Here is a 21426-nt window from a genome sequence, read left to right as displayed (position 1 = left end):
GGGCGGGGCGGGGCGGGGCACAGTCTGCCAGGAACCTAAAATGTCAAAAAATGTCCCAGGCTCAAAGAGAGCTAGGTGGACAGCCATTGGGGAAGAGGCATGGGCAAGGTGAGAAAAGCTCTAGGCCCCTCTGGCCCCGATTCCCAGAGCTGAGAATGTGGTCTAGACAGGAAGTGATTAAGGCCTGAATGGAGAATTTCCCCAAGGGTCGGGTCAGGGAAAGGACAGAGCTGGCACACAGATGGAGGCAGGGCAGAGGGGCAAGCGTGCCAGGGGGGCCCCTCTCCTGTGTCACCAGCATCCTGCTGGCCTTCCTCCACAAAGAGCTGTAGCAGCCCACAATGGCGTGACGCCCTTCTCCACCACCCAGTTATGTGCTGTCTTCCCCAACAGACCACGGGAGCCACCAGGTGTCTTCCCCACATCTGCTCCTAGGATACATCTGCTTTCGCAGAGGGTCAAGGGTTTTGCTTGGTTAGGAAATCTTTGCAACTTGGAGGTTCACCTCTCCCAAGTAGCCCTAACCAAGCTTCCTCTGGAGATCTTGCCTAAAGGCAGAGTTTGCAGAAAAGACCTTGGTGCCTTAGTTAATGGTAAACTCAGTGAGTCAGTGCATAAAGTAAGGGTGTGTCCATCTTATGCCCCATAATGCCCCTGTGACCGTGAGTTCAGGGCCTGGCTACCCTGAAGATACTCAACAGCTATTGTTTGAACATGTAAGCGAGGGTAGGCCATAATCCTGTGATCTTAGGGCATGTTACTCAAGTGTGGTACTTCTGGGAGGGGGTGACGTGGGGCAGCTCATGGTGAGACTGCATCTGCTCGCAGACATGAGCCAACTGGAGCACGCTCGGAGAAGAGAGGGGAAGAATAAGTGGGGAACATTCCAGGAATAAAGGTTTCTGTTACAGGTAAGGGAAAACTGACAATTTAGCACTCTCTAGTAACAAAACCCGTGCCTGGAGGGGCTGCCTCTTCCAGATCAAAACCTGGCTGGAACCATCATCTAGAAAGTTACAGGAACACAGGACTTCAGAGGTCCCAACTAATGCTGTGGTTCTACAAACTTCTCCAAGCCCCTCCTGAACTGGTTCATGTTTTTGACCTGAAGGCCCCAAGATCCATGCCTTGGCTTCCTAGCATATCTCATGAAAAAGAAATATATTTACTTGGTTTTCTTTTTTCTTTTTTTTTTTTTAAAGATTTTTATTTATTTATTTGACAGAGAGAGATCACAAGCAGGCAGAGAGGCAGGCAGAGAGAGAGAGGAAGGGGGAAACAGGCTCCCCGCTGAGCAGAGAGCCCGATGCAGGACTCGATCCCAGGACCCCGAGATCATGACCTGAGCCGAAGGCAGCGGCTTAACCCACTGAGCCACCCAGGCTCCCCTATTTACTTGGTTTTCAAATCACTTCTTTCAGTCCTCAAAAAGGATATCTTATTTCTAAGACTCCGAAGAGCCCCTAAACAAAGATTTGGGGGATGGATTATAAATGTAATCAGGCTATGGCTCCAGTCTGGGCTTGCCAGGCCGTTTTTCAACAAACATGCCAGAGGCAGCATGGGAGAGCAACTCCAAGCCAAAGAGCCAACTGCTAAGGCTGGCCCCGCCACTAATGAGCCGGGAGGCCCTGGGGTTCCAGCCAATCTCAACAGAGCCTCAGCTTCCTCATCTGTAGAATGGGGACAACTGGGCCTCTCGTGAGGATGCCGTGGGAGCGAAGTGAAGATCTGCTCTGTAAAGTGCACACATTATGAGAACACACAGTGTGTGCGGAGTGTCTGAGCACCCAACGGTGAGAGGATAAACGAAAGAGCAAATTTAGACAGACGTGTGTATTTCGGAGAGCTGCCATTTCTGCCTTCCTCTCGGTCTTGGGAATTAGCAGCCACACCTCACTCTCTGACCCTTGGCCACCTGACTTAGCTCCATCACACACTGACTCATCAAGCACCGCTCCAAGAAACTTTTCCTTCCTAAAACTCAAATGCTCCGCACCAAGATGAAGTCTTTCTCTCTCAGTAACATATGCCAAGGTTCCTAAGAAAGCTCCTCAAGAGGACGTCCAGAAATGTAGTGAGCAATGCCAGCGTGGTGGGAATAAGCATGCGGTCTCTCCAGGGAGAAAGAGAGATTTCTGGTCCCCTTTTTGAGAAAAAACACAAGCAGCCTCCCGCTTAGCCACCACTACACATAGGGCCCCAGAAGGCTGAGGCTGAACAGGCTCTTAGTGATCCACTAACCTCAGCTACCTCAAAGACACGCACCCCCGCTGGCTCAGATGAGAGCACTGAGGAAGGACAGGGACGTCACAGTGAGCCAGCAGCAGAGCAGAAACTGGCTGTATGCTTCCTGCCTCCAGGTTTCCCGATCATTCCTCTACCCCCAAGCTGCCACTCAGCTCTGCCAAGCCTCACAGCTGACCTGATCAGCAGCAAGCCCCCAGATAGGCCACTCAGATTCCTGGGCTCCAGCTTCTGCGCCAAGAAGATTTCACAGGCCTGAGCCAGCTCTGGGGCTTGTGTGGGTGAGGGAAATTCCCCTAGTTAGAGATAAGCAGAGGCCAGCTCCCAGGCAGATCGGCGTGATCTCCACACCCAGGCCTCTGCTGGCAGAATGAGAGCCCAGAAGAAATCACAGGCTTATTCCTCAGAAGAGGATTTGGGATTTGGTTTAATACAGACCCGGAAAAACCTGAGTAACTGATGCTCCTTCAAAAAATTCTCTTTGGCTTACAGCTCCAATCTTCTTATCTACAAAGTCATTCCTCACAGCCGGGGTGAACTACCACCTCTCCTGCTCCTTAGGGGAAGTTGGGACAAACAATGGGATGTCTTGCAGGGCTGGGCAAATGTCCTAACCATCAGAGGTGGACTAAACAGCTTTGAGAGGTGGTGAGTTCCCCATCACTGGGAATGTACAAGAATAAGCTGGATAGCCAATCGGTAAAGAGGGGGATGGCAGGGGAGGGAGGGGGAAGACTTCAGGATTTTTCTACCCTGAGACTGTACAATTCTAAGACCACAAGGAAGAGAGAAGGCAGGGGCCTGGCGGATGCTGGTGAAGCCACATGTGTAAGTAAGCCTTACCTCGATGGCCTTGTTCCTCCCCTCGTACAGCAGCAGCTCCTCGGACAACAGGAGAGTCCGGGCAGGGTTACAGAGATCTAAAGGCTGAAAACAGTGCGGGCAGTTCAGAGAGGCCAGGGGGAAATGAGGTGTGGGGCAGAGGCAAGCTTGCCAGAGCCAGCCACAGAGAACCTTCTCAACCGATGGAGAGAAGCCTCCAGCCTCCCCCCAGCCCGAGAGCCCACACGCCCCCTCACACACAGGTGGAAACAGAAAGACAGATGCTCTTGTGCTGGGTGGAACTGTGGCTGCCACCTTCCCCACCAAGCCCTCCGTAAGAGCCATGTTCTGGCAGGAAGAACAACCACACGTTTAGGTCTTGCAGTCCGACTCCACTGGGCCCTGGGGCCCTCCAGCCCCCACTCTCCTCCATCTGTCCCATTCTGGCCTCATGGGGAAAGTCCCTACTGCCAGGGATCCTGAGAGCCTCGTGACAGATTTGGTCTCTCCCGTCCCTTCAGAGCCAGGCCGGTCCCTGCTCTCCATGCAGAACACGATTGCATTAAGGGACTCCTTCCTGGCAAGCAGTCCCCAGGGACCGATTTTCACCCCAACTTCTCACCCACCCCATCACCCTACCCTGTGTCTGCTCTGGAGGCCCTGCCCCCTGCCCAGCCCAGAGAAAGCTCCCTAGGATCTGGATGGCCCAGCAGGGCTTATCCTGGGGCATGCGTATTTATAACACGGCTTCTAGGAACCCAACACCAAGCAGGTTCTGGAAGAAAGATAATGAAACAATGTCCACTATGCGCAACCCCCTGGGTGGATATCACCAAGGATGTGAGGCTAAAGAAGCAAGGCCCCAGAAGAGACCGAGAAAATATGTTCCCCAGGAAAGCACATGGAGGCGGTCAAAGTAAAGGGAAGCAAGGAGATGACCATCCAGGAGTCGGGCTCATGGGGAGGCCCGGAGCTGGGGGAGGGCGCTGGGATCAGGAGGAAACGTGGCCTCCGGAGGGGCAGCGCGGCCTATGGCTTTATCTCAGCGGATACAATGACTGGTTCACCTTTACAATGAATGGTTCACCTGTACATCCATTAGGCCATTTCGGGTTTACATATGCTGCAATTTAAATGTTGTTATAACTTTCTGAAAACAAATTTTCATTTTGTGTAAAGATTTTAAAAGGAAAATGAAAAACAGCCCCCGTGAATGCCAAGAGTTTCGCGGTCCTGTCCTGAGAAAGAGAAGAGACTAAAAGAAAGGCAGGAGCCGTCCAGGGCAAAGGGTGTCACCCACCAAAGTTTCATGGAGAAGGAAGGTGTGGTCAGAAATGAAGCCCCTGGGACCATGTCTCCTCTATGTAGCTGATGAGAGGACCAACCAACATGGTCTTTCTGGAAAGCCATTTGTCAATATATATAAAGAGCCTTTGACATGTTTATGACCCATGACCCTGTCATGTCAGTTCCAGGGCTCTCTTCCAAGGAAAATAATCAAAGGGGCAATTCATGCACAAGGATTTTCATCACAGAGCTGTTTGCAGTAGCAAAGGAAGTAGCCAGAAGTCTATCTGAACAGAGAGCTAGTTAAATAAATACATGTCCGTGAGCTAGAGCCGTGTGTGGCCGCTACAGATCAAAGGCTGGAAGAGTATTTAGTGACGCAGGGAACGTTCCTGTTGCAACTCCAATTTGAAAAAGGAAAAAGGATAGAAAATGTACAACAGGGGGCTGTTTGGTTTTCCTTCTGAAGTGTGTACACGCACACAGACAAGACACCTGTATGTTCACACCGATGGCATCTGGGGGTGGAAGACACAGAGGTTTGGAAACGGGGAGGAAGGGAAGGGAGGAGCAGAGGGAGGCATAGGAGAGGGGCATCGAAATGAATCTCAGGCACCAGCTCATACTGGCCAGACTTGCTGGCTAAGACCAAGGAGAACACACAAGACGTCAGGCTTCAAGGCTCTCCCTCGGTCATTTACAAACAGCAAACCACTGGACGAGCCACGAAGCAGGAGCCTCAGCAAGCAGGCCCCGTGGCAGTGCCAACAAGTAGCTGTATCATGCCTGCCCTGTCCCCAGAGAAAGGGAAAATTGAGAAAGGTGTCGGGAAGAAGAGCCCCTCATTCTCCTGGTCCTCACCCTGGGAACCTCTGCTCCCTCAGGATAACCCCCAGAAGCCTGTGCACCTGAAGTCATTTCTTTCCCCAAAGGGAAATCTTCTGGAATGATCCTGGGGCAAAGGACTTTCCTCTGTCTCATCTCCCAAGGGAGCCCTTGGGACCAGCCACTAGCTCACCTGAACAAAGACCGGGAACACCAGGACCTTGGGGGCCAGAGTGACATAGGTCCCATAGCTTGAATGTGGGGTGTGCGGCCTCATGACCGGGCAGTTCTGGTAGTTGGCGTGGCCCTTCACGGTCTGCACTGTCTTCATCAGCCGGGACTTCTTCCCCAGGCCTGTGTAGGACTTCCCTTTACTGGGACTGCCAGATTCTGTGGAACAGAAATGGGGGACCATGATGCATTTCCATGCAAAGGCAGCCCCTCTGCAGAAACAGAACATGGACGCTGCCGGTCCCTCACTACTTACTGAGCGTTTGCCACGTGCCGGGCCCTGCGGGAGGTGCTGAACAGGGAAGGGGGCCTCAGGAGGGTCTCAGGCTGCAGGGAAATCCCTCACACTCTGGTGGGAGGTACTGACCCATAGAGAAGCAACTCTGGGACTCAGAAGGAGCCGGGAACCACCAGCTGGTGGAGGCAGCAGTCCCCGCCTCCTGTCCAGAGCCCAGATCAGACCTATCAGTTTGGCCTCATACTTTTCAAAATCAGAAAATCTCTCACGTTCGAAAAATCAGAAGATCTGACGTCACCGGACCTACAGTCCCACATAGAACATCAGTCAGCTGGGCGGCCCTGGGTGTCAGACATGCCGCCACCAGCCCCACGGCTCCCTCTGCAAGCCCAGCGCAGCTCACTGGTTCCCTCGCCTTCCGGGTCCCACAAACAGAGGGACTGGAGGTCCGGTGGTAGCGGAGACAGGGGGCTTTCCTAGGCTGTTTTGGAGACTGCCCTCTATTAGCGGTGGGAGGTGGGGCAGCCTGGCTCACCTGTGTCGGTCTAAAATAAGGAGCGGCGCCTACTGGGCCAGTTCCCAGGAAAGAACCCCAGCTCTGAGGCCATGTGGCTGTGCCCAGATTCCACTCCTCTGCTTACTAGCTTGGTGACCTTCAGCTACTCCCTTCGCCCTCTTAGAGTCTTGGTTTCCTCAACTGCAGTAACAGAACCGAGTTCAGTGGGTTGCCGTGAGAATTCAGTGAGACGTTCCAAGCAAAGCCCTAGAACAATTCCTTGGGACCTGCTATGAGCACAACAAAGGTTAGCTGCTAACTTATTGTGGCACTTGTTGTGGTGGCTCCTCTACTCGGAAAAGCAAGTGAATCGGGCACCCCGCAGAGTCTGAAAATCCCAGGCTTCACTGCCAGCCAGAAGGCACTCTGGTCAGCCACCAACTCACACATTATTCTAATCAGAAAAAGGAGAGAGAGAGAGAAATGCTTCAGGGAAGAGAGCAGAAGGCTGCACGGCAGGGGCTCCTCTATCAGGGGACACTGCTGGACACACCCCCCACGCTGAACAAGAGATAGCGTGCAGGTCTTCATCGGGTCCTGTCCACTGGGCAGAGGAGCAAAACACAGAGTAGCTAAAGCGTCAGGGATTCTTGGGTGTAAGCAGGTAGGAGGCCAAGTGCATCGCATTCAGGCTCGGCAAATACCTGGATGGCCTTGGCTGGAGGGTGGGGAGGGTGGGGAGGTGGGGGGGGTGGGTGGAGGGAGGCGCTGCTGCCAGGTGGGCAATTGGCCCACATCCTAGGACCTAGGCCTCCTTCCACCACCACCACCAACCCCAGTCCCGGCAGCCAGGGGTGAACAGGTGGTCCGAGCCCAGCAACATCTCTGGGAAGCTCCCCACCAACGCGAGGTCCTGGCCTCAGAGGAAAAACTCAGCTCAGAAGATCTCACACTTACTTCCTCCGCCCACGCCCACCGCATGCCCCTTCTCACCAAGCCGGGTGAGAAAAACAAGTCAGATCCCCATCACAAGTGACCACTGATCACAGCCATATCTTGGGGCAAGACTCAAACCACTTCCTGCCTCTTCAAGGAGTGGCTTAGAGTAGAAAGAATGTGAGCCCCGGGGCTGGGGGAGAGAGCAGGGACAGAGGGACAGATGGATGGAAGCAGTTCCACAGCCCCTCCTCTGATCTGGCCCCTGACCCCAGCCCCAGAGAGGGGTATCTGCTGCCAGGCCCTCTCCCCTTTGCTGAAAGAACCCATCTTGGGTCTCCAGACCTGCCCTGGATTTCAGCTAGACAAGACACATGAACGGGAGCACTGGCTCCCCCAGACGCTGGCTATGTAACCCTGAACAGGTGCCTTCCCACTATGAGCCAGACTTTCCCCCACTGTTAAGTGGAGACAACACACAGTGCCACCTTGTCTGCCCTGGGGCTTATAAGAGTGGAGTGAATAAGGGATTATCACAAACCCAAGCTAACAGACCATCCACCCAGCAGGGCCAGTGTGAGGACAGGGCTGCTGGGGCTCAAACCATACCATGAGTGAGGTCACAGGGTCCAGCTGAAACTAAATAGTCTAACGGAACATGACCAAGCCTAGACCAGAGAAGGCAAAACCACACAGGACTGACAAGTAGGGGACTGCGACAGACCAAAATTAAAGGGCACCATTTGCCGAGGCCAAAATCTGGGGCCTGTGCATTCAGTCTCAGACTTGGAAAAGAATCCCCATCTTCCCTTCCCCTAGCCCAGCGGCATGGGGCTGTCACAGCCTCTACGTCTTGGGCCTGCAGAGCCATAAATAAGCTGTACGACATACCTGTGCCTTCAGGCAGGAAAAGTGTGCTTAACCCCATTTTATAGACCAGACAACTGAGGCCTAGACTGGCTGGGTGACCTGCCCAAGGACACTCAACCAATGTCAGGTATAAAGTAAGATCAATCCAACCCATGCAGTGGTCATGCCTGAGAGCCCCATCTCCACGCAGCCCTGGATAACTTGCGGCAAGTGGGCGTGGCCCTCCAAAACGGATTTTCTGCAAGTATCTTTTTTTAAAACCAGCCCAGGTTGCAACCCGGCTACTGAGCTCTGGGAAGTCAAACTCCTTGGCTTCCCACCTGCTACCTCTTAACATCCTCCGGTCCAAACCCCCACGTCAACCCTTTTGCTACAACACCTGCTCCACTGACCAAACACAGTAATTGCTCAGCTTTGCTCTGGCTCCCGAGGTGAGCCCTGGCAGCCATCCCGGTCTGGCACTGGAAAATCTGAGGCTGGGCTCCTTAGCAGGGCAGGGGACAATTATGAGGGGACCAGCAGCCCCAGAGAACATGCCAACTACAAGCAGCAAACGCCCGAGGCCTCAGAAGGGCACCAGACCCCAGACAACTCTGGATGGCTCAACTCACCCTTCCCTGCCAGAAGCCAGGCGGCCCAGCCAGAGGAGGCAGAAGTCAGCACTGCGGTGACAGCCCCAGACTCTGGAACCCCAAGTGTGTTTAAGAGAAGGTTCAGTTCCACCCCTTCCTCTGAACTCCAGGACTGGGAGCTGTGAAGACTTGATCACTGATAAAGACCCAAGCGACACTTGCATACCGAAGAAAGCCATTACCAATGAAGAATAAACAAAGGAAAGTCAAGTTCTTCGTACAATGCCTTCAAAAAGCTACCACTGTTATTAACCCAGTCACATCTCCTCACTTGTCCCTCTCTCCACAGCTTAGATGACTGTGTCCTTGGTCCACTTAATACTATATTCTCAGGGCGCCTGGGTGGCTCCGTGGGTTAAAGCCTCTGTCTTCAGCTCAGGTCATGATCCCAGGGTCCTGGGATCAAGTCCCGCATCAGGCTCTCTGCTCAGCAGAGATCTCTGTCAAATAAATAAATAAAATAAAATTTAAAAAAAATACTATATTCTCAGAGGGGAATCAAAACATGGATCCAGGATGGGCAGACTTCTGGAAGCATCTGTCAGGCCAAGAAGGGCTCAATCTCACTCCACTAGCCCACCAAAAATGGTGCCCTCTCCAGCTCTGGGGCTCCTCAACAGACCTGCAGACCCCAGCAGCAACCAGCCAGGGTCATTTTCCTTCACTCGGTCACTCGGCTGAAGTTCTGAGTACCCGCTGCCTGCCACACCCCAGGCCCAGCACCGGATGGGCAGAGAGGAGCCAGCCTAGGCCCTGCCTTAATGAAGTCACCATTTAGCAGAGACACCCCGCTCTACCCTAATGCGCTGACTAAAAGCTTTTTAAGAACTCAGTGTTGAATAACTATCAGACTCCTCTCCAGAAGGAGCACAGACGCATTGCCAAAAGACCAGGCTCACCCATCCAAATGGCCTACCCTGGAGAGAATGAAGATGCCTTCCATCAGCAGCTCTGAGCCTGATGGGAGCCCTTCTCCCCCCAAAGGCATAGGCGCTCTTCCAAGTCTCCGCTCGAAGCCAGCATCGACTTCACACTATGGATGGGGAGGATGGCAAGGAAGCGAGTCTGCCAGCGGCTGGGAAAAGGCCCCTCTCAAGGAAGGAAGTCCCCAGGCATTCTGTAGGCATTGGAGAAAGGGCTCGAGCATGGGACCACCAGGCAAGGCTGGTGGCCGCCTTCCAGATACCAGTGGGACTTGAGTCGGCTGGACCCCGCCAGGCACGTGGAGGGCCTTCTGGAATGCCCCACCAGCTCCAGCAACCAAGACTGGGATCTCGGGCATCCTGGGAGGAGGCCCTGGTTTTAAGCTCAGCTTCTCTCCCTGGCTCTTAAAACATAGGGCTAGGATTCAAAAGCCAAAGAAGAACCAGTCCAGAGACACCCTTGCAGGTCGAAAATTAACTATCTTCTGCGTAGCCTCCCTCAGTAGACACGCTCTTGCTCACAGCCTGTCTCTCCTTTAACCCTCCTGACAACTCTCTGAGGTGAGAACTGTCAGCCCCATTTTATAGATGAACTGAGGTTCAGTGAGGGGACAAGGATAGTTCACCATCATGCAGCTCCGATTTGAGCCCTCCACGCCCCTCTTCTGGGCGGGCCTGACTGGGTGGCCTATGGCACCTAACATTTTGGTTTCTCAGTAAAACGGAATGAGTCCCAATCGAATGCCGGAATCCTGAACACCATGTCCTAGACTGCTGTGGGAAGGTTCCTTTTTCCTTCTCAGTTCAGGCTCCCAGGAGGAGAGACACTGGTTCAGGGAGGGACAGCAGGCATGGAGGGGAAAGAGAGTCTGTGTCAATGCGCTGGGGATCCTGACAGCTGAGCTCACATCTCTCTGGGGCTTGGCGGGGACGGCAGCAGAGGACAGACCCACCTTCGGGGATGGCATCCTCCTGGTACACAGGCCGCAGCAGCTGCAAAAGAAGACAAGAATCACCTCAGCTCCAGGAATGGGGAGGGATAACCAGGCAGGAAGGGAGCACCTCAGGGCACAAAACCCAGCCACCCAGGCTAAGGAGCAGAGGGAAGTGCTTGGAGGGATTACACAATCCAGAATCTTCTAGAATGTTAGAGTTGAATAGAGCCTTAACGTTCATCTAGTGTAACCCCTAGTCGGTGTCCCCAACTTTCTTGACGGCGGCTTGTTCCAAAGTGCATTCGGGGGATCCGTGGCACTGTGGGACCCTACCAGCCCGGCCACGAAGCGGGCGCCATCAAGGTAATTGGGGAAATGCTGGCTTAAACCACCCTCTCCCATAAGACACCCTCAGAGCCTCGAGAAGGCCACTATGCGCTGGGAATCTCCCAGAAGAGGAGGAGAGTTTGGGGTATTTCTCAAACTTATTTGACCTCGGGACACTTTTTCCCCAGAGTGTCCCATGGGACTAACGTTTTGGTGCACGCACTCCTTGACCCACCATGCCGTCATATCTGTCGGCGTTCCCACCCGTGACAGGGGCCGCACCCCTCTCACCACAGCTCATGCCCCTCTGTAAACAAAGCACAGACCTGCAGGAAGCTCTTCCTCCTTTTGAGGTGAAGTTTTCCTCCCTGTGACATCCTGTGGGCCTGGAGCTGTGCCCTGGGCCGCAGAGACCCATCTGCTCTCTCTCCCCAAAGCAGCCAAAGCTAACACATACCCGGCCTCCTCCCTGAACCCTTCCAGCCCGGTGCAGGCTCCTCCCTACGCAGCTTTGTGCAAGGCTGGGGACCCATACCCTTCACCTTCCTCCAGCCAGTCCATACCTGGCTCCCAGGGTTCAGTGGGGCCAGGATGATGTAGTTGGGGTCAGTGGAGGTGGTGGCACGGGACAGCGCGGGCAGGGTATGCTGGCCCCCATGCTTGGCCACCTCTGTGTAGCGTTCCCAGCCCCCGAGGAGCAGCCCGTCGGAGCTGTCACACACCAGGTGGCAGCTGTGGCGCTGCTCGGGCCGTGCCTGGGCCCCATGGGTGCAGTTCTTCTCCCGCTTGTTGGGGGGTGACTGGAGGTCATGTGTCGACTTGCAGGAGGCCCGCCGCAGGACCCCGCCGTCTGGTCCAGGTTTGACCTGGGGGACCATGCGCCACACGAGCAGAATGATCTCACTGGGACAGCTCCTGCAGTGGTGGGGGGTGACACCAAGAGGTTGAGTTTGGGCCAAGTCAGCCAGGGCAGGGGCCTACAGAGCAGAGAAGAGGGGTGGGGAAGGGGAGAGAACCCCTAGCGGGTGGGCAGGAAGGGAGATAAGGGGCCGTCTCAAGCTGAGACAGCAGAAGTGTCCCTCACTTAACCAGTCAAGTCTAGCTGACTGGCAGTGGCTGAGAAAGACCCCAAGGCCAAGGCCAGGTTAAACAAGAGTACCAAACTCAACTAGTTATGTGGGCCACGGGCAGAGTCTAAGCAAGGATGAGCAAGCCAGCCACCTCCGTGCAACCCCACGGTCCAGTCATTCTAGAAGTATACCTAAAATGGTCAGGAGAGTTTCATCCCAGGGGGCCAAACTTAGGGGACCCAAACATTCTAAAGAATAATTTTTCAAGTATGCACTTGAAACATTTGCAACATCTATCCGCCCTTTAAAAACAACGGGGCTGAGCTCTGAAGTCACAGAGACAATGAGCTGGAGTAGAAAGGGCGGCCGCTGGAGCTGCAACGGGAACCACAGGATCCGCAGGACCCCCGTGAGAGTGTCTTGCCCACTGTCTGCTCTGGGATGCAGAAGTGCTTGGAGCCTGCACCTTCCATTTGCAGGCTGAGACATGGTTCCCTGCAGAGCAGAGTGAATTGCTCACAGCCCAGTGGAGGAGGGGAGGGTGAGGCCTTGTGCCCGGGGCTGGGGGGAGGCGTGCCATTAGCCCGAGGCCCGAAGCCCCCCACGGCCCCTGTCACCGGATCTCATGGGCCAGCTCCACGCATTTCCAGTGTTCCACAGGCCTCTCGTTGAGCTGGAGCACCGTGTCCAGCTGTTGCAGGCCTGCCCGCTCCGCCGGACCTCCTGCGGGGACAGAGAAAGGCCACACAAGAGCTCCCGTGGGCCTAGAGTCAAGGCTTCCACAGTGACCTCACTACGGGGCAGACCGGCCTCTTCATTTCCTCATCTGTGAAATGCCAACCTCGGTGGCTCTCAGGGACCTTGGAGGAAGGCACCCCTTCGCCCTCTCATTTGCTTTGCCTGCTCACTCCTCAGCTGTTCGCCCTTCCAGCCTGGTCCTGCCTTGGTCTCCCCAGGGCCTCCCGTCCCCTGGAGAACCCCTTCTGGTTGCCCCATACTTCATTCATTCCTTCAACACTGTTCACTGAGCACCAGTCCTGAGCCCGTCCACATGCAGGCACGGGGGGGCAGGGGGGGCACCCAGATCACCAAGCTCTGACTTCTCCACAAAAAGGAGAAGTCTTTGTGAAAAATAACAGACGGAATACCTATTTTTAAGTGCTAATCAGGCTGGGAATAGAGTAAAATACCAATTCCCCCTTAAGTCCATAAATGACTCTCATTTTCCCATGCAACCTTTACTGAAAATATAGGTTTAGTTCCCATTTAATGTGAATGGGAAACAAAACATAAAAATCTATTTTCATTTTGATAAAAAGAAAAAAAATGTGGATATATTTTCATAAACCTCAGTTTCTTCTGTGGTCATTTAAAAATATTATTCTTTTGTTTTGAAAAACCAGAACACCACTCCAGTTTGGGGCTCCCCTTTTAGGTCCCACATGAAACCAGGCGCGCCGTGGGCAAGCGGGGCTGGCATCCGCGGATACACTTACCAGAATCCACAGCCTGGACTCGAACCGGAGAGTCACAGCAGATGGTGAAGCCGAAGCCGTCCTTCCCCCTTGGGATGGTGATCTAGGACACAGCCCTGCACAGTTACTCCCAGAAGCCACAAGGCTGCTGCCTCTGCTCCAAGGTCGGGAAGCCCACAGGCCCTGCTCAGACCCACCCTCCTTTCCAAGGGAGCTGGAGCCAAGAAGGAGGTTGGCCAGCCCTTGCTGTCCCCATCTTGGCCCAGGCATCCTAAGCACTGGGTTGTGGGCCAAGCAGGAAGGCTGGGAGCTCAGGAGGTAAATCCAGGCTGAGGCAGAAGGGTCCAGGACAGACAGAGACTTGGCGGGGCAAACCTCGTCTTCCTCAGACCCCGTAGACACATGGTCCAGTCCAAAGAGCCCCCTGGACCTGCCTACCTCCACCTTGCCAATACCCACTGCCTCCTTGGTCCCTTCCTTCTTTCCCCCAAGCGTTCACAGAGTATCAGCCCAGGGCTGGCCCTGCGCCGAGGTCCCAGGGACAAGGCCCACCAGGGTGCTGCCCTCCCGGAGCACAAGGGAGGGAAGACGGAGATGCACATACAACCTCAGGACAAGGGTCAGGGAACAAGTGCTAGGTTCTTGGGGCAGTCCATTGCTGGGGCCTCAAGGCATCCAGTGAGGGAGGACTCCCAGGGGAGGGGGCAGGCAAGGGCACAGACAGGCCCCCTGGTGGAATCTAAACTAGCCACCGGCCTTGCAGTGTCTGCTGCACGGCAGATCCGCAACGCTACTTCCAGAAATTCCCTGAAAGAGCCCTGCCACCTGGATCTCTTTTCCAAGTAACACGCAATTATCGAGCCCCTACTGCATGCATGCCACGTTCTGCTGAGGTATAGAGGCACAAGGTCTTGATCTCTGGTTCCTAGAGGGCCACAAGAATCTGCAGCTCTCTCCGAGACAAAGGATGCAACATGCACTGGAGCAAAGTACGAGAACTGAGCTGGAAACAGTTCTTCGTGTCTGACTTTGGATGGCAGGCTTGGAAACGAGCAAGTGCTTCGCACCGTCCCACCAGCAGCAGGAAACAGCAGGGCGCAGTGCCGTCTGCTGGCTCAGTTCAGTTCAGCCTTGTTACACTGGCCCTCTGTGCACTGCCTTTCAGGCTGTGGGTGAGGTACAGAAGGCCCAGGCCCTGCCTGCCCGACGAGGGATTCTAGGCTGCTCAGAGCAGGTGTATGAGAGCGACAGACCTAGGGGAGGGAAAGTCAGAAGAAGGGTTCACTGGGGTCCCAAGAGACTCCATAGGAGAAGTGGACACAGAGGGGACCCTGGTGAGGCACGAGGGAGGGTGTCCCAGTTAGGTTGTGGAAGAAGACAGCTCAGCAAGCTGGAAAAGGTCAAAGGCCATTGGCCTTGTCAGGAGACTCCTTCCTCTAGAGGTTGTCTTCAAGGCTGGGCACCTGGCATTCAACTACCAGTTGTCCCAGAGGCCGGGCATGAGGAAGGGGAGGGCCGGGGGACGCAGGGTGACCAAGGCCCTCAGAGGCTGTCGGGGAGGCCCCTGAGGCCCTGCTTCCCACCAGCCCTGGGCCTGGATTCAAAGCGAGTTTGTAAAACAGGAAATCTGACAGACAAGGGGAAGGGGGAGGGGGCAGGAAAATACCCTGTTCCCATAAGAATTCTGGGAAAACATGCGGCTAAGACAGGAAGTGAAAAAAATGGAAAGAAAGAAAGAAAAACAAACTGTGGAGTGACTGTGGAAAGCCCAGGCTGAGGCCGAGGGAAGCTGTCAGGAGCCCCGTCCACTACATGTGACCAGGGAGGACTTCATGGGGCCTCTCAACCCACCCTTAGCCCAGGCAGAAGCTGGGACTCCAGAAGCTTTCTAGACCTCTCCCCATCCTACCCCAGCAGGGGCCACAGCCCCCCTGCCTGGGGTGCCAGCTCCACAAACCAGGCCCTGGCACCCATGGGCTCAGTGCTAGCAGTTTGGGGACTGGCTCCCAGAGTTGAATCTGGAGAGAAGAGATGTGCTCCCACAAAACAGCCTCCTCCTCCTACACCCTGGTCCCCTTATCCAGGTGGGACTGTGGCCTTGAGCTCCCTCTGCCTTCCAAGGCACCAGCCTCATTAAGAACCAGCCCAGACAACGGTCCAAGTCAGCTGGGGGCTAGGAAGGAAGGGAAGAGGAAAGGGTGCCAGGAAGCAAGCTCCCCTTCTGGCTCCATGTGAGGGCTGGGACCACATAAAGGAAGGAGACTACATTCTGTCCATCACAGCACTCACTGCATTGAGAGGAGAGTGCCCAAAGAACTGGACCATCGCTGCCGCCCTGAGTGGAATGCAGGACTGGTTTTAATACACCCATTTCACAGAGAAGGAAGCCGAGGCCTGAAGAGAGGAAGTGGAAGCCCCCAGCTCTCAGTCCTCCTCTGTGACCCAGGGCGTCAGTGTCAGGAGGTGAGGGGAGCAGCCCAGCCCAGACTCTGGGACCTCGGCAGCTCCTGGCAGAGGCCGTCCTTCCTGGGGGTGGTCCCTGCTCTTTCCTGTCCAGGGCAGGGACGGTCACTGCTCCCAGATCTCACCCAGGCCAGTACCTCACCTCCGCCCTCATGCCTGCTTTCTGCTCCTCTGTCACACCCAGGCTTCCATCCCCCTCCCTACCTGAGCCTGTCCTATATGTATGTCCCAGACCCTGCACCAGGCACTTTTTACACAGTGTTCCATGCCCTCCAGAGCACTCTGGCTGGACACCGCCGTCCCTTCTCTTCCGACGAGGATACTGAGGCTCAAAGAGATCTAGTGACGAGCTCAAGGGCACAGCTCAAGAAGGCCCAAAAGCCGGTGCTCAAAACCCAGGGCGGGTTCCTAGACTAGGATCTGTCTTGAACTTCAGCCCCAGGCCCCGCCCGGACCCATGCCTGGAGGCCCACAGGCCCAAGGTGACCAAATATTTCCCCACCTCCCAAACAGAGCCCTCCACCCCATTTCCCTGCAACCAGCTGCTGGTGTCCTGGGAGCTGTTCTGCCAGGCTCCAGGGGGGCGGGGAGCACAGGCGGGGTCCCGAGGACTAGGGAGGATGCCAGGGAGAACAGGTGGGGGTCCCAGGGCCCCAGGGTCCAATGGCAGCAAGCCGAGGTGCAGGAGGCCACTCTGGGCATCTCCCTAGGACCTAAGGCTGCCTGTCTGCAGGAGTTAGGACCCATCTTCCAGTCTGGCCATTACAATACACAGAGGGGTTTCTTCATACTTTTAAAATCAGAACCATTCCTAAGCTCCCATCAGCTTGGACACTCCCCAAATCTGGGCATCCCTTGCCTTCACCCTCCCTGACCCCCTTCCTTATTTATAAGAAAAAGTGCCCAACACAGTTCCAGAAAAGCCTTGAAGCCAAGAGATGGTCACTCCCCTCCCCCCACACCCCACATCCCAGCACTGGAGACTGAGAGCCGAGCCCCCTCTGTGAGGATGGGCTACGGAGCCGAGGGCTCCAGCCGAGGGCTCCCTCACAGCTACCGAGGAGGAAGTCATATGTACACACACACGCAGAAACACCCCATCTTCACATGTACGTGCACACCAGCACACGTGGGAACACATGCTCCCACACAAACGGTGCAGGACAAGGCATTCCTGTCCCATCCGGTGGAGAGAAAGTTCATGGAAGTATAAAGTTAGGAGAAACACAAAACCCAGCTGCTCAGCCATTTCCAATCTCAGGCTTGAGATGCTTGTTTTAAAACCCACACTGCCCCCAGATAAAAATAACAGAAAATCAACTAGATAATCTCCCCAAGGACACCACCATGTCCACGGTTAGGATGAGGCTGGGCGGGGCCTGGGCCCCCCTAGAGAAGGTCCGTGGGTAAAGGGTGGACCTCCGGGCCCACTCTGGCCTCTAGCCTCCCCGCCAGGTTGCAGTTAACCTACAAGGAGCAGGAAGAAGCAAGGAAGGCCTCATGGGAAGAGAAGGCCTGCTCAGGTGAGCCCCTACCCCGACCCCCCCCCCCGGGCACCCCCGGGTACCCCCAGAGGGCTGAGCACCCACCTGTCGGTAGCGGCGCTCCGAGCACACCTTGCAGAGCCCACTGAGGCGGCTCATGGCTGCGGGTCCCGCCTCGGCTGCCGCCCCATGAAACCCCAGCTCTCCCCCGGCAGTGGGAGCCCGCACTGCGCCCCGTCAGCCTGGCATGACCGCCCTGGGAAGCCCGCCCCGCAGAAGAATGGCAGGAAATCACCTCTCACCTCCCCAGGCCCTGTCTGTACTGTGTGCCTCTGCACGATAAGCCCGAAGGCTTCCTGAAACCTCAGAATGACAAGGAAGAGGCAGAGTTTTATATTAAAATTCCTGTCAACTAGTTAGTATTCCCCCGGCCCCCGGCGGGGAGAGGGCGCCTTTGTTCTGGCTGCATTCTCCGCAGTGGGCCACTTTGTGATTCCAGTGTTCTCACAAACACCCCTGCCTGGAAGAGAACCCAGGCAGAAAACACGGCCCCCTCTAGAACAGCGCCACCTCCCCCCTGCAAATCCCAGCATCCCCCGGGAGCAAATCCAGGGGACGAACACCGTCTGAAGAATCCACGGATGCCTTAAGGGGTCACATTTACAGACATCCCATCTCAAAACAGAGACCATAAAACTTGTGGGGTCTGAGGAACAGCCTGCCATTCACAAGCTACTTAAAAGTCAGTTTCCTTGGCCATGCAGTGGCCATCTGATGAGGTATTTGATGACACGCAGACCTTAAAGGCCCATCAAAGAGGGAATTCCAATCACCATCTACCCTTCAAGAAGCTGGGGACCACGGTGGTTAAGGTCACACAGCGGGGTACAGTGGAGCTGGGACCAGAGAGCCCCAGTCTTGTTCCCTGCCTCATAGAGCAGTTCCTGGTGAGCCCAGCACCCCTTATACCCACCTCACCGTCCCTCGGGAAACCCACCCAGCCGCTCGTGTCCTTGGGGCCACAGACACAGAGTGTCCCTCAGTACAGCCCAGCTTTGGTTGCTGTGACAGTGGGCAGGTCATGCAGGTTTCTGGGCCTCCCTCTGCCCATGGGCTCAATGGGGGAGTTGAGCAAGGGATCTCGAGAGGCTCTCCCCCAGCTCGACCAAGCCTCAGACAAGCACTCCCACTGTGCTGGGTCCTATGGACATCTCCAAGTGTGTAAGCCCAGGAAGATCAAACGGGCCTCAGAACAACACGCCCATAGGTCCGGGCCTGTGTGCAGATCCAGAATGAAGCCACCTGGAAACTAGTGGTGTTAATGTCCATGTCATGTCATGTCATAACCAAAAATCACCAGTAATGCTCTCTGGTCACTGTCCTCCCTGTGCTCGGTAAGCAGGGAGAGAGGGAGCAAGGTCTTTGTAGCTCCTCCAGTGAAGCTAGAAGATTCTTTAAAAGATGTATTTCTTGGGTGCCTGGGTGGCTCAGTGGGTTGAGCCTATGCCTTCAGCTCAGGTCGTGATCTCAGGGTCCTGGGATTGAGTCCTGCATCAGGCTCTCTGCTTGGCAGGGAGCCTGCTTCCTCCTCTCTCTCTCCGCCTGCCTCTCTGCCTACTTGTGCTCTCTCTCTATTGGATAAATAAATAAAATCTTTATAAAAAAATAAAATAAATAAAAATAAAAATAAAAGGTGTATTTCTTCATTTGAGAGAGAGAGAGAGAGGTGCATGCGTTTGCAAACAGACAGAGGGCGACAGAGAGAGAGAGACTCTCAACCAGGTTCCACGCTGCAGGTGGGGCCTGATGCGGGGCTTGAGTCCATGACCCCAAGATCATGACCTGAGCCGAAACAGAGTTCGATGTTTAACCCACTGAGCCACCCAGGTGCCCTTGAAACAAGGTTTTAAGCTTCTAATGAAGCCACAGAACACAGTAACCAGCAAGTTATTTTAACAACTTAATAACCGTGCTATCCAACAAGGTAGTGACAAGACACATGTGCAAGGTAAATCGAATTAATTCAAGTGGAATAAAATGAAAAAGTCAGGCCCTCAGTCACACCAGCCACATCTGAAGGGCTCAGTGGCCACAGGTGGCTAGTGGCCATCACACTGCCCAGAGCGGGCCCCGCCGACTTGCTCACAGCTATACCCCCCTCACCCGGCACAGGGTCTGGCCCAGGAGAACGTTCAGTAAACACTGAGTGGGTGGGCGAATGAATGAACGGAGTAGATGAGAGGGAGAACACTTTGTAGGATATACGACACCTCACGGAAGATATCATAGGGAAATAGCACTATCGCATCTTCCCAAGCAGACCTCATGCAGGAGGCTCTGTGGCTCAGGGTACTCAGGAGAGTGAGCTAACCTCTCTGAACCTGACCTCTGTGAGATGGGGAAGTAACGACTGCCTCGGGGGTGGCAGTGAGGGTTAAAGAGGGGACCAGCAGGACTTGGCACAGGGGTGTCTCAGTCACGGGGAGTTCGCGTCTCCCTCTCTTGGTCCCGCAAAGAGACAGAATGAACTTGGGGGAGCGCCCCTAAATCCCTTCCTGAAGGTTCCTCTCTCGATTCAAAGCCCTAGTGGAGTACGAACCCATGGGTCTCAGGTTCTGACTCACGGCTGTTCCCTGACATCCAGCAGGCCTAAGCTGAGGGCGATTCAGCCACAGTGTAAGAAGCAAGCGGTCCGAGGGGGCCTGGAGGGAAGGGGGGGCTTGGATTCGAGAGACTGAAAGTCAGTAAGATTCAGACTCTTCCATCTCCAGAGGCCGGGGCCCGGCTCTCTCCTCACTGCTGCCCTAACTATGAGTAACCTGAGAAAAGCATAAAAAATAATCCCTTAAAAATGCATGACTTGCTGAGTTTCCGAGCTCCGAGTGAACCTGAGTCTTGGGCACCAAAAACAGTCCTGTTTAGGGATCTCCTGGGCCAAAGGATGGACCAGGAGCAAGTTAGAGTCCAGGGCAAGGCCCAGGTCCTGTCAGTCCTGCCGGAGCCTGTCCCCACCTACCTTGAGTTTCTCCCCATTCTCAGTGTCCCCACCTCCTGGTGTTCTCAGCAGTGGGTCTGAAAGATGACAGATCAGAGTCAGAAAATTTCTGTTGGCACATAAGAGTCCATTCCAGAGACCACCCAGAGGACAAGGCCAGGGTGCCGGACCCATGTGTCTGTCCAGATCACTGCCAGCCTCCAAGATGTGGGCGTGGCCGAGCTCAGGCTCAGCAGGGAATCCGGAGCCCGGTCTGTGTGTGAGAAGGACAGAACAGAAGGGAACCCAAAATCCAAGCAGGGCCCCCTTGCCCTACCTATCAAGGTGGACACCCCAAGGCCAGCGAGGCAACCCAGGGAGGATCCTGATCACAGAGGAGCCATGCAGAAAGCTCCTGAAACCCAGTTCTCCATAAGCTAGAGTGGAGGGAGCTGAATCACATAGGGTCAGGCCTCTAGTTCTCTCGTGGGAAAATCCAACCACGAAAACAAGGTATGGTGGGCAAATGCTGCCTGCAGCCTGCATTCCAGCAGGGGCTCGTGAGAAGCCCCTGGACCCCTGACCTGAATGCAGCCAGTGGTGACAGACGCCACAAAACACAGGGGTGGTGCCACTACTCAGGAAGGGAGGGAAGGGAGAACGCAAGGGTAGAACAGCGTGTCCAGGCAGAAGATGAAGGTGATGTCCACGCACCTCTCAGGGGCCGCAGCCGCCGCCGCCGGGCCACCTTCAGGTGCTTGGTCCGGCCCAGGTCTTCCCCCAGAAGGTAGTACCAGCCGCTGACTTCCTGTCACAAGGGAAGGCATGACATGCTCAGACAGAGGAGGCAGAGGCCCCAGGTCAGACTGTCACCAGTCCCCACCACCACCAAAAAAAAGCAGCACCTGGAGAGCCTCTGTCAGGAGCATCATCTCAGCAGAGACAGACACTCCAGCCGCACTGACCCAGAGGGAGCTGTCATCCCTACACCTCCAGGAAGCTCTCCCTGATGCTCCAAGCGGAGCTGGTCTTCCTCCCTGCTGAATCCCCACAGCCTCTTGTCCCTGGAGGACTACGGTCGACTTGCCTGCCTGCCTCCATACTGGGCTGTGCAGAGGCTCTCTGATGGGACTAGCCCTGTGCCTTGTATACAGTAGGAGCCCAATGAATGTTGACAGAACAGAAAGGTGG

The 21426-nt window shown here is 55.1% G+C and overlaps 1 protein-coding gene across 5 annotated transcripts in view; it reads right to left on the bottom strand.

The window, feature by feature from the left end:
• Window positions 1-21426, bottom strand: part of LOC111145677 (regulator of G protein signaling 3) — a 117886-nt gene that overhangs the window by 68410 nt on the left and 28050 nt on the right. For 3 of the 5 annotated variants that reach the window (XM_022500767.1, XM_022500769.1, XM_022500771.1), the window contains exons 1-7: window positions 17367-17518; window positions 13336-13417; window positions 12457-12562; window positions 11333-11684; window positions 10461-10500; window positions 5375-5571; window positions 3091-3174 (exon numbers count right to left, since the gene is read on the bottom strand). In XM_022500767.1, coding sequence (XP_022356475.1) covers window positions 3091-3174; window positions 5375-5571; window positions 10461-10500; window positions 11333-11684; window positions 12457-12562; window positions 13336-13417; window positions 17367-17420 — 915 coding nt within the window. In that variant the 5' untranslated portion in view covers window positions 17421-17518. Of the gene's footprint in view, window positions 1-3090; window positions 3175-5374; window positions 5572-10460; window positions 10501-11332; window positions 11685-12456; window positions 12563-13335; window positions 13418-17366; window positions 17519-20277; window positions 20334-20949; window positions 21044-21426 lie in introns of those variants that run through there. The other 2 variants (XM_022500768.1, XM_022500765.1) reach the window with 1 other exon arrangement.

This window comes from Enhydra lutris, unplaced genomic scaffold (genome assembly GCF_002288905.1).
Source record: "Enhydra lutris kenyoni isolate GAN:26980312 unplaced genomic scaffold, ASM228890v2 scaffoldscaffold13, whole genome shotgun sequence".
In the NCBI taxonomy this organism is placed as follows: Eukaryota; Metazoa; Chordata; class Mammalia; order Carnivora; family Mustelidae; genus Enhydra; species Enhydra lutris.
The sequence above is the reverse complement of the archived record's forward strand: the minus strand, read 5'-3'. Positions and strand labels throughout refer to the sequence as shown.